The sequence below is a fragment of the Caenorhabditis elegans genome, chromosome V (genome assembly GCF_000002985.6).
Source record: "Caenorhabditis elegans chromosome V".
Classification (NCBI taxonomy): Eukaryota; Metazoa; Nematoda; class Chromadorea; order Rhabditida; family Rhabditidae; genus Caenorhabditis; species Caenorhabditis elegans.
Window position 1 is genome coordinate 1,370,221 of NC_003283.11, and position 13,778 is coordinate 1,383,998.

A 13,778-nucleotide genomic window follows, 5' to 3' on the forward strand; every position below is an offset into this window, starting at 1 on the left:
TGCCGGAATCGAAAATTTCCGGCAAATCGGCATATCGCCGGAATTGAAAAATTCCAGCAAATTGGCAAATCGGCATATCGCCTTAATTGAAAATTTCCGGCAAATCAGCAAATTGCCAGAATTGAAAATTTCCGGTAAATTGGCAAGTCGGCAAATTGCCAGAATTGAAAATTTCCGGTAAATTGGCAAGTCGGCAAATTGCCAGAATTGAAAATTTCCGGTAAATTGGCAAGTCGGCAAATTGCCAGAATTGAAAATTTCCGGCTAATCGTTGATACGACGGAATCGAAAATTTCTGGCAAACCGTTATTATAGCGGAATTTTAAAAAAATCTGCAGATTGTCGATTTGCCGAAAATGTTCTACACATTGTGGCTTTGCAAATTTTTTCTGGAACTTTTTTATACATTTCAATTTTGAAAGGCAAAATAATAATTCCGGCAAACCGGCAAACCGGCAATTTGCCGATTTGCGGAACTTGGTTTTTATTGAGAAACTATAAAAAATCGATGAAAATTTGAAAATTCCACACCAACAAAAGTTTGAAATTACAGTACCCTTTAAAGGCGCACACCTGTTAGCATTCAGCAAAACAACGAAAATTGGCATTAGAGCGCACATGCATTTTTTTTCAAATTTAACATATATTATTCAGAAAATGACTTTTATTCTACAAAAAAGACTTCACAAATGCTAGTCTAGTGAAAACTTACGAAAACATGGCGCACCGTCGTCGTTTTAATTCTCCCGCTCAAAGCCAATAAGTCGTCGTTCCGCAGAGCAGCAGTAAAATCTAAATTCATTTGAAAATTGAATTTAAGAAAAATTTTTTCTATTGCCAGACAACAAAAACACAGAAATTTCGTATAATCGAAGAAGAAAAAACGAGAGAAAATTGTTTGTGTGCTGGAATGAAGCGAGCACCTCGATTAATTAGAAAAGAAAAATAAACGACGATACGGGGTAGTGGTGAATCCAGTGGGGAGCAGCAGAAACAGCAAATAAATATCAACTAGAGCTCTTCTTCGCCTAATGATTCTGGCCAATTGGAAGAGCACACACACACACACACACACACACACACACACACACACACACACACACACACACACACACACACACACACACACACACACACACACGCTTGCTCATGAATTATTCTACTACTACCCTGCGGCGAAGTTTGCGCCAAAACTACGGTACCCGGTCTCGACACGACAAATTTCGAAAAAGGTGTGCGCCTTTGCGCCTTTAAGGATTACTGTAGCTTCAAACATTTTTTAATTTTCCATCGATTTTTTTTATCGATTTTTTAGTAGTCTTCCTACAAAAACACAATTACTGATTTTTGCATAGATTGTTTAGTATTACCGGAACACGATATTATGAGAATGCATTTTGCGCAACACATTTGACGCACAAAATATCTGATAGCGAAAACTACAAAAATTCTTTAAATGACTACTGTAGCGCGTGTGTCGATTTACGGGCTCGATTTGCGAAATTTTCGAATTAAAAAATCGATCTCGTGTAGTTTTCGCTACGAGATATTTTGCGCGTCAAATATGTTGTGCAATACGCATTCTCAGAATTTTGTGTTTCCGTAATATGAAAAATGTTTCAGGCTTTTTAAAAATAAATAAATGAATTTTTATCGATTTTTTATAGATTTCTTCACGGTTTGAATAAAAAACTGTAGGTTTTGTAATAAGCAAATATATTTTCAACGAAAAAATATGAAAAATCTATGTTTGAAGCTACAGTACTCTTTAAAGGCGCACACATTTTTCCAATTATCAAATAATTGTCGTGTCGAGACCGCGTACCGTACTTTTGACCCAAAAAATCGCACATTGTTGCGTCATGGTAATAGTGATTGTTACGAGAACACAAAATTCTGAGAATGCGTATTGCGGAACACATTTGACGCGCAAAATATCTCGCAGCGAAAACTACAGTAATTTGTTAAATGACTGCTGGTGTCGATTTACGGGCTTGATTTTCGAAATTTCAAAATGTTCAAATTTCAAAAATCGAGCCCGTAAATCGACACAAGCTCTATCGTAGTCATTCAAAGAGTTACTGTAGTTTTCGCTACGAGATGTTTTGCGCGTCAAATATGTTGTGCAATACGCATTCTCAGAATGTTGTGTTTCCGTTATATATAACTGTATGTTTTTTTTTTTTTTAATTTAGGTTTTCAATTTTTAAATGAATTTTCAACGAAATTTCGGAAAATCGATGAAAATTTTTGTTTAAAAAAGTGCATGCTTTCTAATAAATATATATATTTCCAGCTGAAAACTTTAAAAAATTGATGGGAATTCCGTAGTATTCACCGTAAGTTTGAAGCTACAGTACTCTTTAAAGACACACACCTTTTAACAAATATTTGTCGTGTCGAGACCACTTACCGTACTTTTCCCCCAAAAACCGCAATAACTAGTTTTTTAGATTAAAATTCAAGATTTTTTTTTTTAAAAGCATACTTCTACGAGGACAAAATGTTAGCTATGCTACAGCTTCATGATTAAAAATTCTTCAGACTTTTCGATTTCATGATAACCTGACTTCCGATGCTTTAATGCAGGAAGAGCCGCCTAAAAGCTTCTGGTTTTTGACCAAAGATTTGAGAATATTAAAGACAAGTGCACCATCTTATTTGGTTGGAATTGTTGAAATTCGCAACGTCATCATTGAAGTTAAGCGATGGGTAAAGTAAAGCACAATAGTAATAATAATGGTGGTGGTGTTGATGAATGATATTACATAAGGAGCAACACAAAAAATGGAGAGAAAAAATTGCGGGAAATTCAGAGAAAATACGAAAAAAAATAGGGAGTTTTCAGTGGAAATTGGAATGAAAATGAAGGATGGAATGAGAGGAAGGGGGGGGGGGGGGGATCGCGATTTTTCCCGGTGCCAAAGCCGTTTTCAAAAAACCCAAGAAAATGCGCGTGCCAGCTGCAAAAAAAGGAACGAAATTCAGGCAGCACAGCAAGCACGAGAGGGAGAATTCTAATTTCAATTCTAATTCTATGGAGATGTGAGACGGGGATGGCACCAGAAAAACCCAAATACTAATGGAAATATGTTGGGCAGCTGCCTGCCGGCAGAACTGAAAGTCAGAAGTTCGTCTAGTTAGAATGCCAAACTGAAAAACATCTAAAAGACGCAGCATATCTGACTTATAACACATGGTAGGGGGAACAAAAAATGCGAGATTTCAAGTACTTGAGACGTCTGGGGAGACACGGAGAAAATGGAGGGTGATGAGGATCATAGAATTGAGACAAAAATAGAAGGGGGGAAAAAATGTAGCGACCCATAATTCATGAAAAAAAAACACGCAAGAATTCAATTTTTTTTTTAGAAATGTTGTGCAGCAGCAGCAGCAGCAGCAGCATCGTTCGTCGAGACCCGTGAAGTTGTTGGAGTGGCAGTTGGAGTGCTGAGCGCCGAGTCCGAGGTGGATTCAGAGAACGCGGCATTCCGAAGATCCGAGACATCCGAAAAACGATCCGACGATGATTGGTGTGTATCATTGCTGCTTCGGAGTGATGATTGTGACATTGCAGACAATCGACCGCTCATCGATGTTTCGACGCGTTGCGAATGTTCGATTTCCTGGAAAAAATATTGGTTTTTTTCACATTTTTTCGCGCTCGCTCCATTGGCAATCGAAGGTCGTGTACTCCACACGGACAAATACATTTAATTTCACAACAACAAAATCGAGCCGCGACGCGACGCGACACGCAACGCGCCGTAAATCTACCCCGGCCGTGCGTGGTGCGTGGCCGAGTCAAAATCGCCTAGTTCGGCTTTTTCCACTAAATTACCTGGAAATGATTGACTCTGGATCGTACCAAACCGCAATTGTTACTCCGTAGAATTGCAACTGAAGGACGAGATTCAACTGACGTTTTCCTGGTTGGCAGCGCCTGAATTTGGTTTTTATTTGCAGAAAAAAAACAATAACTACAATATTACGGGAACACAAAATCCTGAGAATGCGTATAGAACAACATATTTGACGCGCAAAATATCTCGTAGCGAAAACTACAGTAATCCTTTAAATGACTACTACTACTGTAGCGTTTGTGTCGATGTACGGCCTCGATTTTACGAAATTATGTTCTTTTCGAATTTTGATTCATTTCAAATTTCGATTTCATTCAATTTTCGTTCGTTTTTTTTTTTCCGAATTTTTTTGTCATTTTTGTGCTTATTTTTAATATCGATTAATAAATTATTATAATTGAAAAACGACAAATATTGGCTTCATTTTGATGAGGAAACTCCTACAAACGTATATTTCACAACATTTCCCGCCCATTGCAGGTTTTTTTTCCAGATGAAACCCGGCAATAGACGGGAAATAATGTAAAAATACGTTTGTATGAGTTTCCTCATCAAAATGAAGCCAATATTTGTCGTTTTTCAATTATAATAATAATATAATTTATTAATCGATAAAATATTAAAAATAAGCACAAAATTGAAAAAAAAATCCAAAAAAAAAAAAACGAAGGAAAATTTTGAATATCAGTGTCAAAATTCGAAAAGAACTCAATTTCAGAAAATCGAGCCCGTAAATCGGCAGTCATTTAAAGGATTACTGTAGCTTTCGCAACTTACAAACTCATCAGTCGCCGATCTCAACGCATTTGTGTATTTTCCAAACTCGAAGTAATCAGTGGATGATCTTGGCGACAGCTGATTCGACGAAGATCCTTGAGCTGCTGGTGGTGCCGATCTCAATGCTGTCGGAGTTTCATCGATGCTCTTCGTTTCTCGAAGATTCGCTCGATTCGGCACCGAAAGCGTCGTCGACTTTGATGAGTGAGTGGCTTGCCGGGCAAGCAGCGGAGACACTTTTTTCTTCGGCGGCATCGGCAATTGCGGAAGCTTGAACTGTGTCTCATCTGGTACCCCAGCAGCAGCAGCAGCAGTGGAAGCAGTGGCAGGAAGCTCGAATCCATTGTCGATCGTCACAGATCGAATAGGCAGCTTCGGCGAGAACGGATTCGACACGCGTGGATGTGATGGAGGAGTTGGAGGCCGTCGTGCATGGCCGCCCGATATCGAGATTCGTTTCATCTCGCTGACAGCATCCAACGAGACTTTCGAGGTTCTTTGCGGAGTAAGATGGGGTGGCGAGTGTGGAGGGATCGGCGGCGGCGGCAGAGGTGTAGATCGCTCAATTTTGACGGCCAATGGAGAAAGTGTGTGTGATTTTGGAGTGAGATGATTGGTTCTGAAAAATAGGTATTGTTTCCAGAAAATAAGATGAAAATTGAGATTTTTCAAATTAAAAAAAAATCGTATAAAATTTAGAAATGAAAAAAAAAATTTTAAAACTATGATACTTGGTCATTGGCGCTACTCCACCTTGCTTTATTGCTTTATTGGACTCAAAATTGTCTGAAAACACCGAATTTCATAGTGATACTTCTTGAAAACTTCTCAAAAAAAAGTTATGACGGCTCAAAGTTCGGCAAAATAAGGCCCATTTTCAGCTAAAATCAAAATGTTTCCCAACTTCTAGGTGTCACAACGCCTGGAACTTAATTTTCATTTATTCACCACATTTTAATAAATATTGTGGTCTTTGGCGTTAGGCGTTTATTCGCTGATTTAAGTACTTTTATGGTCTTTGGGGCCCAAAATGTAACGTTAAATTGTGCCCCAAAGACCATAAATGTACTTAAAACAACGAATAAACGCTTAATCAAAGGCCACAATATTTATTAAAAAGTGACAAATAAATAAAAATTAGGTTCCAGACGTTGCAACACCGAGAAGTTGGAAAACATTTTGATTTTAGCGGAAAATGGGGCTTATTTTGCCGCTGAACTTTGAGCCGTCATAACTTTTTTTTTTGAGAACTTTTCAAGAAGTATCACTATGAAATTCGGTGTTTTCAGACAATTTTGAGTCCAATAAAGCAATAAAGCAAGGTGGAGTAGCGCCAATGACCAAGTATTATAGTTAAAAAAATTTTTTTTTTTTAATTTCTAAATTTTATACGATTTTTTTTAATTGAAAATTGGAAAAATCTCAATTTTCATCTTATTTTTCACCGATTTTGCATGTCTCCAGTTCGATTTTAACTGAAATTTGGAGAAAAATGTCAATATAAATGCACATTTTCAACTGTAAACATCATCAACTGTACAAGCGTAAAAAGTTGCATTTTAATCGAAAATATCCATTTATTTCGACATTTTCTCCAAATTTCCACTAAAATTAAGCTGAAAACATGAAAAATTGGGGAAAAATAAGCAAAAAAAAAAGGTTTAATTCGATGCAAATTGAGATTTTTTAATTTTTCAACAAAAAAAAAGGTCACTGCTGCTGCTCAAACGAATCCCCCAACCTAGGAGACGATGTGATCACTTGCGAAGGCGGCGAGTTGTTCGTTATCGTCACATGCTTCAACAGCGGCGACATCAGGGAGCCCGAGTCTCGCCGAACGTCGGATGATGGCATGTCGAGCGGAGATTCTGTGGCTTTCGAGTATGAGAGACGAGCTCGGCTCTGCCGTCGCGACAGGCTAGGCGTCCTCGTCACAGATATAACCTGTTTGGTTCCAACCCACGCGTGACCATTCTCGTGTGAAAGTTTCTGCAATTAATATATATATATATTTCTTTTTAAAGTTTCAAACTTTTGTTGGTGCGGAATTTTTTTAATCGATTTTTTATAGTTTCTCAATACAAAAAGGGGTGGGCGGCAATTTTCGCCGTTCTGTAAATATTTTTGTCAGCAAGTTCGGCAAATCGGCAAATTTTTCCGGTTTGCCGGTCTGCCGGAAATTTTTGATTCCGGCACATTGCCGATTTGCCGGAAATTTTCAATTTTGTTATATTAACGATTTGCCGGAAATTTTCAATTCCAGCAATTTGCCGATTTTCTTGAAATTTTAAATTCCGTCACCTTGTCAATTTGCTAGAAATTTTCAATTCCGGCAATTTGTCAATTTGCCGGAAATTTTAAATTCCCGTAGTTTGCCGATTTGCCAGAAATTTTGAATTCCGTTTATTAACGATTTGCAGGAAATTTTCAATTCCGGCAATGTGCCAATTTGCCGGACATTTTCAATTTTGTTATATTAACGATTTGCCGGAAATTTTCGATTCCGGCAATTTGCCAATTTTCCCGAAATTTTCAATTCCAGCAATTTGCCGATTTTCTTGAAATTTTCAATTCCGGCAACTTGTCAATTTGCTAGAAATTTTCAATTCAGGCAATTTGTCAATTTGTCGGAAATTTTAAATTCCCGTAGTTTGCCGATTTGCCAGAAATTTTCTATTCCGTTATATCAACGATTTGCCGGAAATTTAAAATTCCAGCAATTTGCCGATTTGCCCGGAAATTTTCAATTCCGTTATATTAACGATTTGCCGGAAATTTTCAATTCCGGCAATGTGCTGATTTGCCGGAAATTTCCAATTCCGACAATTTGCCGATTTGCCGGGAATTTTCAATTCCAGCAATTTGTCATTTTGCCGGAAATTTTCAATTTCAACAATTTGCCGATTTTCGTGAAATTTTCAATTCCGGCAATGTGCCAATTTGCCGGAATTTTTCAATTAATAGATATTATTTACCGTCGGCGTATCCATCACCATTGGCGACGTTGCCATGTCACAGAATTGCTTCATCCTCTTCACATCGTTCAAATCCTTTCTCAACACGACTTTCGGCGTGTTTTTTGGCGTCGTCGTCGTGTGTGGCGACGACTCTTCTTTCAACACATCCATCGCCACCAGTGGATCTGCTTTCAGCACATCCGTCGTCGATTCCACAGCCATCATCGATCCATTGAGCACCATCATACTTTCCGTGCTGATATTTCTCATCGCGGTGGTGGTGGTGGTGGCGGCCTTGTTCTTCCTTCCCGCTCGCCGTGACCTCGCTTCCAGTGCCTTCTGCTCCAGCAGCCACTCCGAATGATCCACATTGTTCGTTGCATCCAGGGTGTCATCAGTCGTCTCCTCGCAGTCCGCCTGATTCTCCTTCTCCTCCAGCGATGAGCCGCCATCTTTTCGATGTGGCAGGCCGGCGCCCACAGTGTTCGGCCGATTTCTGCGGAGCCTATTGTTGTTGATGGGAGCCGTGTGACGTCGGTTTGTGAGCTTAGAGGACCTCGACTTCTCGCCCAATATCACTGTATTGCGTTTCTGGATTTTACATTCTCGCTCACGTTGATGCTCGGATATGAGAAATTCTGAAAATTATTGCATAAATTATCTATTTATTGAAAAAAAAGGCCCATTTCGCTTTGATCTACGAAAAATGCGGGAGAAGAGACGCGCGCAGACATCTCATCTGATTTTGTATGGTTAAGAGCGTTCTGACGTCACAATTTTTCTGGGCGAAAAATTCCCGCATTTTTTGTAGATCAAACACTGCAATGAGACTTTTTGACACCACGTGTTAATTATTAATTATATTACCGGTACAGAGAGTGTAGATAGTTAGAGAGTGACAGACATCCGGAACCCAAAGGGGCGGGGCGCGCGGAAGAGACGATTTGTGTCGATTTACGAAATGATGGCAACGAGGAAAATTTCGTAAATCGACACAAATCGTCTCTTCCGCGCGCCCCGCCCCATTGGGTCCCGGATGTCTGTCACTCTCTAACTATCTACACTCTCTGTACCGGTATTATCACTACAACTTTTCTCGGTACGAGGGACGAGGCAATGCGGTTTCTAGGCCATGGCCGAGGATCCAACAAGATCTACCGGCAATTCATTTTTCTTCCTTTTCCACGTGTTTTCTTTTGTTTTTCACCGATTTTTTCCGTTTTTTTCTTATTAAAATTATTTAAAAAATTAAATAAAAATTTTTTGCAGATGCTAAAACAATTTCCAAGTGAAAAAAATTGTGTTTTCAGTCGGCCGGTAGCGGTGAAAGTGGTCAATGTAATATGATGGATTACAGGAATACCAAAACTCAAACTTTTTCCTAAACATGGTATATATGCTGCTTAGATGCTGAAACTACCTGATTTTCATAACGAGACCGCTGAAAAAGTGTTGAGATTTTCAAAATTCAACTTTTTTGGTGAAAAAGGCAAGATTTTCGCACAAAATGTTGAATTTTGAAAACCTCAAAACTTTTTCAGCGGTCTCGTTATGAAAATCAGGTAGTTTCAGCATCTAAGCAGCATTTATATCATATTTCGGAAAAAAGTTCAGTTTTGGTTTTCCCGTAATCCATCCTATTACATCGGCCACTTTCACCGCTACTTGCCGACTGAAAACACAATTTTTTCACTTGGAAATTGTTTTAGCATCTGCAAAAAATATTTATTTAATTTTTTAACATTAATTTTAATAAGAAAAAACGGAAAAAATCGGTGCCGTTAAATCTTGTCGGATCCTCGGTCAAGACCTAGAACCCGCATTTCCTCGTCCCTCGTCCAAAAAAAAAGTTGTTGCAGTGAGATCTAATTTCTCACCTGCAACACTCATCTGCTCATTGGACACCCGTTGTTTCGCAAATCGCATCGCATCGGTATTCTGATCGTTAGCCGACAGCCGTCGAAGAGCTCCACCACTGCTGGGGACAACTTGCTGCTGCTCGTGCTCAAACATTTTCGAAATCGTATTCTTTCCGCTACCACCACTTCTCGGTGCGGCGTTCGTGTTGCCTCGCCGATTCTGATGGCTTCTCGATTGTCTGCCAGACGCCGTTGATCCAGTCGACATGGTATTCGACTCGTTTCGCGCCACCTTTTTCCGATGATCCGTGTACAAATCCAGTGTGTCTGCTGTCAATGGCGGCTCGATGGCAGCAGCAGTGTGTCCAGTCATGAGTCGCTCCGGACTTGGGCTCTTGGCTCGCTTCATGTTCGACAAGCGATGTTTAAGGTCGCGGAAGCTCGGCAGAAACGATGCGGACCGCTTTTTTTTCGACTCCAGCAACTCGCCCTTCTTCCGCGAAGTCACTATTTTGTGAACAGCTTCCGAGTCTCGGCGGTGAATGGCGAGTGACGTCGACGGGCCGCCGGCTCCAGCTTCTCCTCTCTGGTGGAGCGCCGCTGCTGCTGTTTGAGCGATATTCGACGATAGACAATCCGCATCAGACGACGACGTCTCGTATCCACTGCTCATGCAACGTGGCATCGCGCTCGAGCTTCGGAGCATCGCGTTACTTGTCACGTACGGATCACGACGGACACCAATTAGATTGGCCTGAAATTGATAAGAAATTGGATTTTAAATTGTGATTTCGAATATTTTAAATGAGGACTAACGATTTTTGGACGATTTTGAACGAATTTCATCACGAAATTGATCAAAAATTCGGAAAAAAATACACTTATTCTTGCTAAAATCTCAATTTTTTGCCACTTTTCAGTGTAGCATCTGTCAGAAGTTGACTTTTTCGGAATTTTCATATTTTATTGCATATTTTAGTGGTTTATTCACTTAATTTCCTTTAAGGTACATTTAAAGGGGGAATAGAGTTTGTGGGTATTTTGATTAAATAGACTAAAACTGTTCCAAAACCACCGAATTTAATAATGTGACTTCTCAAAAAATTTCCAAAAATTTTTTATGGCCGGTAAAAATGTCGAAAAAAAGAGCCAAATTTTGCTAAAATCTGAAATTTTGCACTTTTCTTTGTCACAGCTGCTGGATTTTTGTTTTTCTGAAATTATCACTTTTTAATCCTTATTTTGGTAATTTCTCGTGAAAATTCGTTGATTTTTGGATGCCTATCGGCCTAAAATTTGTCTCAATCGACGAATTTCCGCGAGATAAATTACCAAAAGAACGATTAAAGGGTGATAATTTCAAAAAAAAAAACAAAAATCCAGCAACTGTGACAAAGAAAAGTGTGCGAAATTTCAAATTTTAGCAAAATTTGGCTCTTTTTTTTCGAAATTTTGACCGGCCATAAAAAAATTTTGAAATTTTTTTGTGAAGTCTAATTACGAAATTCGGTGGTTTTGGACCAGTTTTAGTCTATTAAGGCAAAACTCCCACAAACTCTACTCCCCCTTTAAATGTACCCTAATAAACGAAATTAAATGAGAGAAACCACTAGAATATGCAATAAAAGGTGATAATTCCAAAAAAAAAAAAAAGTCAACATCGGAGAGATGCGTGGGCAAATTTCGAGATTTTAGCTAAATTAAGTGTCATTTTTCCGAATTTTTGATCAATTTCGCCGCGATTTTTTCGTTCTTTTCAGCAAATTTTGAGCATACACGTTCAAAATCGTTAGTCCACCTAATAAATATGTGTTGAAAATTACATTAGTAATCAATAATTTAACCGCCGCCGTGTTCACACTCATATCCTGCCGCTTCTGCGCCAAAATATCCTCCTTCGAGCCACGACGGATCTGTGAAGTTTTGCGCGGATCGTGAATACCGTCACCGAAGACACTTCCGACGAGAACGATTGCCAAATTTTCAATCGACATCTTGTGCTGGTCACTGTGAGCGGCGATCTGGAAAAAGGAACCGAGTTTAAATGAAAAATTGCATTTTTCGCGCTCCATTGACAATCGCCCGCTCGGAAAGTCGTGTACTCCACACGGAGACAAATGAATCTAGTTTTACAACTAAAATCGAGCCGCGACGCGACACGCAACGCGCCGTAAAACTACCCCAAATATTGCCGAGCCAGTCGGCAAACTCTTCCATTTCAATTTATGAGAGAAGCCAGAAATGGAAGAGTTTGCCGAACTAGGCCATTTTGGCTCAGCCATATCTGGGGTAGATTCACGGCGCGTTGCGTGTCGCGTCGCGGCTCGTTTTTAGTTGTAAAACTGATGTATTTGTCCGCGTTGTCCGGCTTGTCAATGGAGCGCGAAAACGTCATGAGGAATGCCAGAATTCCGTGTCAAAAAATCAAAAAATCCACGAGTCACATACTCTGTACAGCTGTCTCATCACATATCCCAGCGTTGAAGCATGCACATCGGAGAGCAGCGGTGTCTGTTGCTCGATTGTGCGATCCTCCAAGTAGAAAATGTCTGCCATCTCGTCTCGCGTCATCAGGAAACTATCCGAAATTCTCGCTTGGCACGCTTTCTTCAGAAGTCGAGCTCGACACTCTTCTGAATCGAGCAGCGGTGGCTTCAGATCGCGAAGAAACCGCTTCACCATCGTGCAAACGTCGATAACACTGTAGTCGTTAGGAATGTCGCTCTGCCCTTTGTAGATTGCCTGTACTTCGGCGCGATTCAGCCGAACAGAGTTTCCTTCCTTGCGGAAAATCCCGTCAGTGTCCATTCCGTGCTTCGAAATGATGTTGAACGCGTGCACAATGAACTTGGGAACCTCCTTCAGACGTATTCTCGTCCAGCCGGTGCCGACGTTCACGTCCAGCGTGACATTTGTTGAGCATACCTGAAAAAATGCAATAAGTTATAGATTTTTTTGGAATGCAGGAGCTCCTAGTCCTTGCTGCGCTTCGCCTTTTTTGCCTTTCCACTGAAAATAGCTGATTTATCGAATTTTTAGCTTTAAAAAAACAATTTTCTCTGCATTTACCCACAAACCTTTTGAAACTTTTTTTGAAACTTTTTTTGTCCACTGGTGGTGAAATGGTTTGAATTTGAAGAAATCAACGGGATTTTTCACATTTTCTAAATATTTTTCTATTAAAATCGATTTTTTAAAAAAAAATCCCGTTGATTTCTTCAATTTCAAATCATTTCTCAACCAGTGGGCGAAAAGAATTTCATTTTAGTGATTTTAAATTCGATTTTAAAATATTTTCACTGTTTAACAAAAGGTTTCTTCGTAAAATGCAGAGAAAAAAATTTTCAAAGCTAAAAAATCGATAAACCTGCCATTTTCAGTGGAAAAGCCAAATACGGCTCTTTTCGGCTTAAAGGAGCGCGTGCTGCAGCAGCACAAACCTCTCCAAGAGTGTAGCTTAATTTATTGGATTTTGGTCCAGCGGCGGCGGCGCCGGCCGTCGTCGTCGAGCCTTTCCGATACACCGATGACGACGTAACGACACGAAAGTCGTTGTGTTCCATATAGTCTCGGTCAGCCTGGAGAAATAATAATTTTAGAATTGAAATATAATTACAACAACAAAAAAGTAGAGCGATACACACGTTTATTATTTTTGCAGAAATTTCGAAATGATTTAATTTCTTTGAAAATTGATATCGAAATGCAGAAAACTCAGGTTGTTCTATCTGAAAATAGCATTTATTTTTGTTAAAAAGCTTGAAAAAGTCCCGAAAAACTTTCAGAGGGCTTTTTCAGGCTTTTCAACTCGTTTTCTACATTTCTATATCATTTTAAGATCAAAAAACCTGATATAAATCAATTTAAGAGCACGGTTGAGTCGAAAAGCTCATCATTTTTCAAGAAAATACGCCAAATAGCATTAAAAATCACGGAGACGGCTTCAAAATTCGAATAGTGAGAACAGCGCGCCGAGTGAAGCGGGGGGAGAGGTCCGCAAACACCGGCACGCGAAAATGCAGAAATCCGTTTTTTTTCTCCAATTATTAATTAATTAATGCGATTTCTCATGTTCAGAGGAATAATTACTTGAAAATTGAACGTTTGTCGAAATAAATGCATAAAAGCCAAGCATGTTTAGCTAATTTCTGTGAATTTTTGTGGTTTTGAATAGAAAATAGAAAAGATTTCGGCGGGGAGATCTGTTCCGGAAGAGAGATTCTAGATTTCTCCCTTTTCTTCTGTTTCCGACACTCATAACCATCTGAACATCTGGGTGATCATCTGGGTGAAACGACATCTGCTTGGTCTCCCAGGAGGCA

At 39.5% G+C, this 13,778-nt stretch overlaps 1 protein-coding gene and 1 non-coding gene across 8 annotated transcripts; one reads left to right on the forward strand and one right to left on the reverse strand.

Annotated features, from left to right (window-relative positions):
* The first annotated feature begins 1,044 nt into the window (after positions 1-1,044).
* On the forward strand, positions 1,045-1,143 carry Y75B7AL.5. Its single transcript, NR_068605.1, has one exon. It is a non-coding gene; the product is annotated as an Unclassified non-coding RNA Y75B7AL.5 (non-coding RNA).
* A 1,756-nt stretch (positions 1,144-2,899) lies between these two features.
* Positions 2,900-13,036, reverse strand: rga-4 (Rho-GAP domain-containing protein; the record flags this gene model as incomplete). Of its 7 annotated transcripts, none has more annotated exons than NM_001047736.4 (9): positions 2,900-3,626; positions 3,842-3,943; positions 4,641-5,259; positions 6,382-6,629; positions 7,616-8,235; positions 9,475-10,210; positions 11,280-11,477; positions 11,905-12,381; positions 12,897-13,034. In NM_001047736.4, the coding sequence occupies 9 exons, from the start codon at positions 13,017-13,019 to the stop codon at positions 3,369-3,371; spliced, it is 3,381 nt and encodes a 1,126-aa protein (NP_001041201.1). The 7 variants fall into 7 exon arrangements, with proteins under 7 accessions (NP_001041201.1, NP_001300288.1, NP_001300290.1 ...); NM_001313359.5 differs by having other exon boundaries at positions 2,911-3,626; positions 6,355-6,629; positions 12,897-13,036; NM_001313361.3 differs by lacking the exon at positions 12,897-13,034 and having other exon boundaries at positions 3,369-3,626; positions 11,905-12,264.
* Between the last annotated feature and the right edge of the window lie 742 nt (positions 13,037-13,778).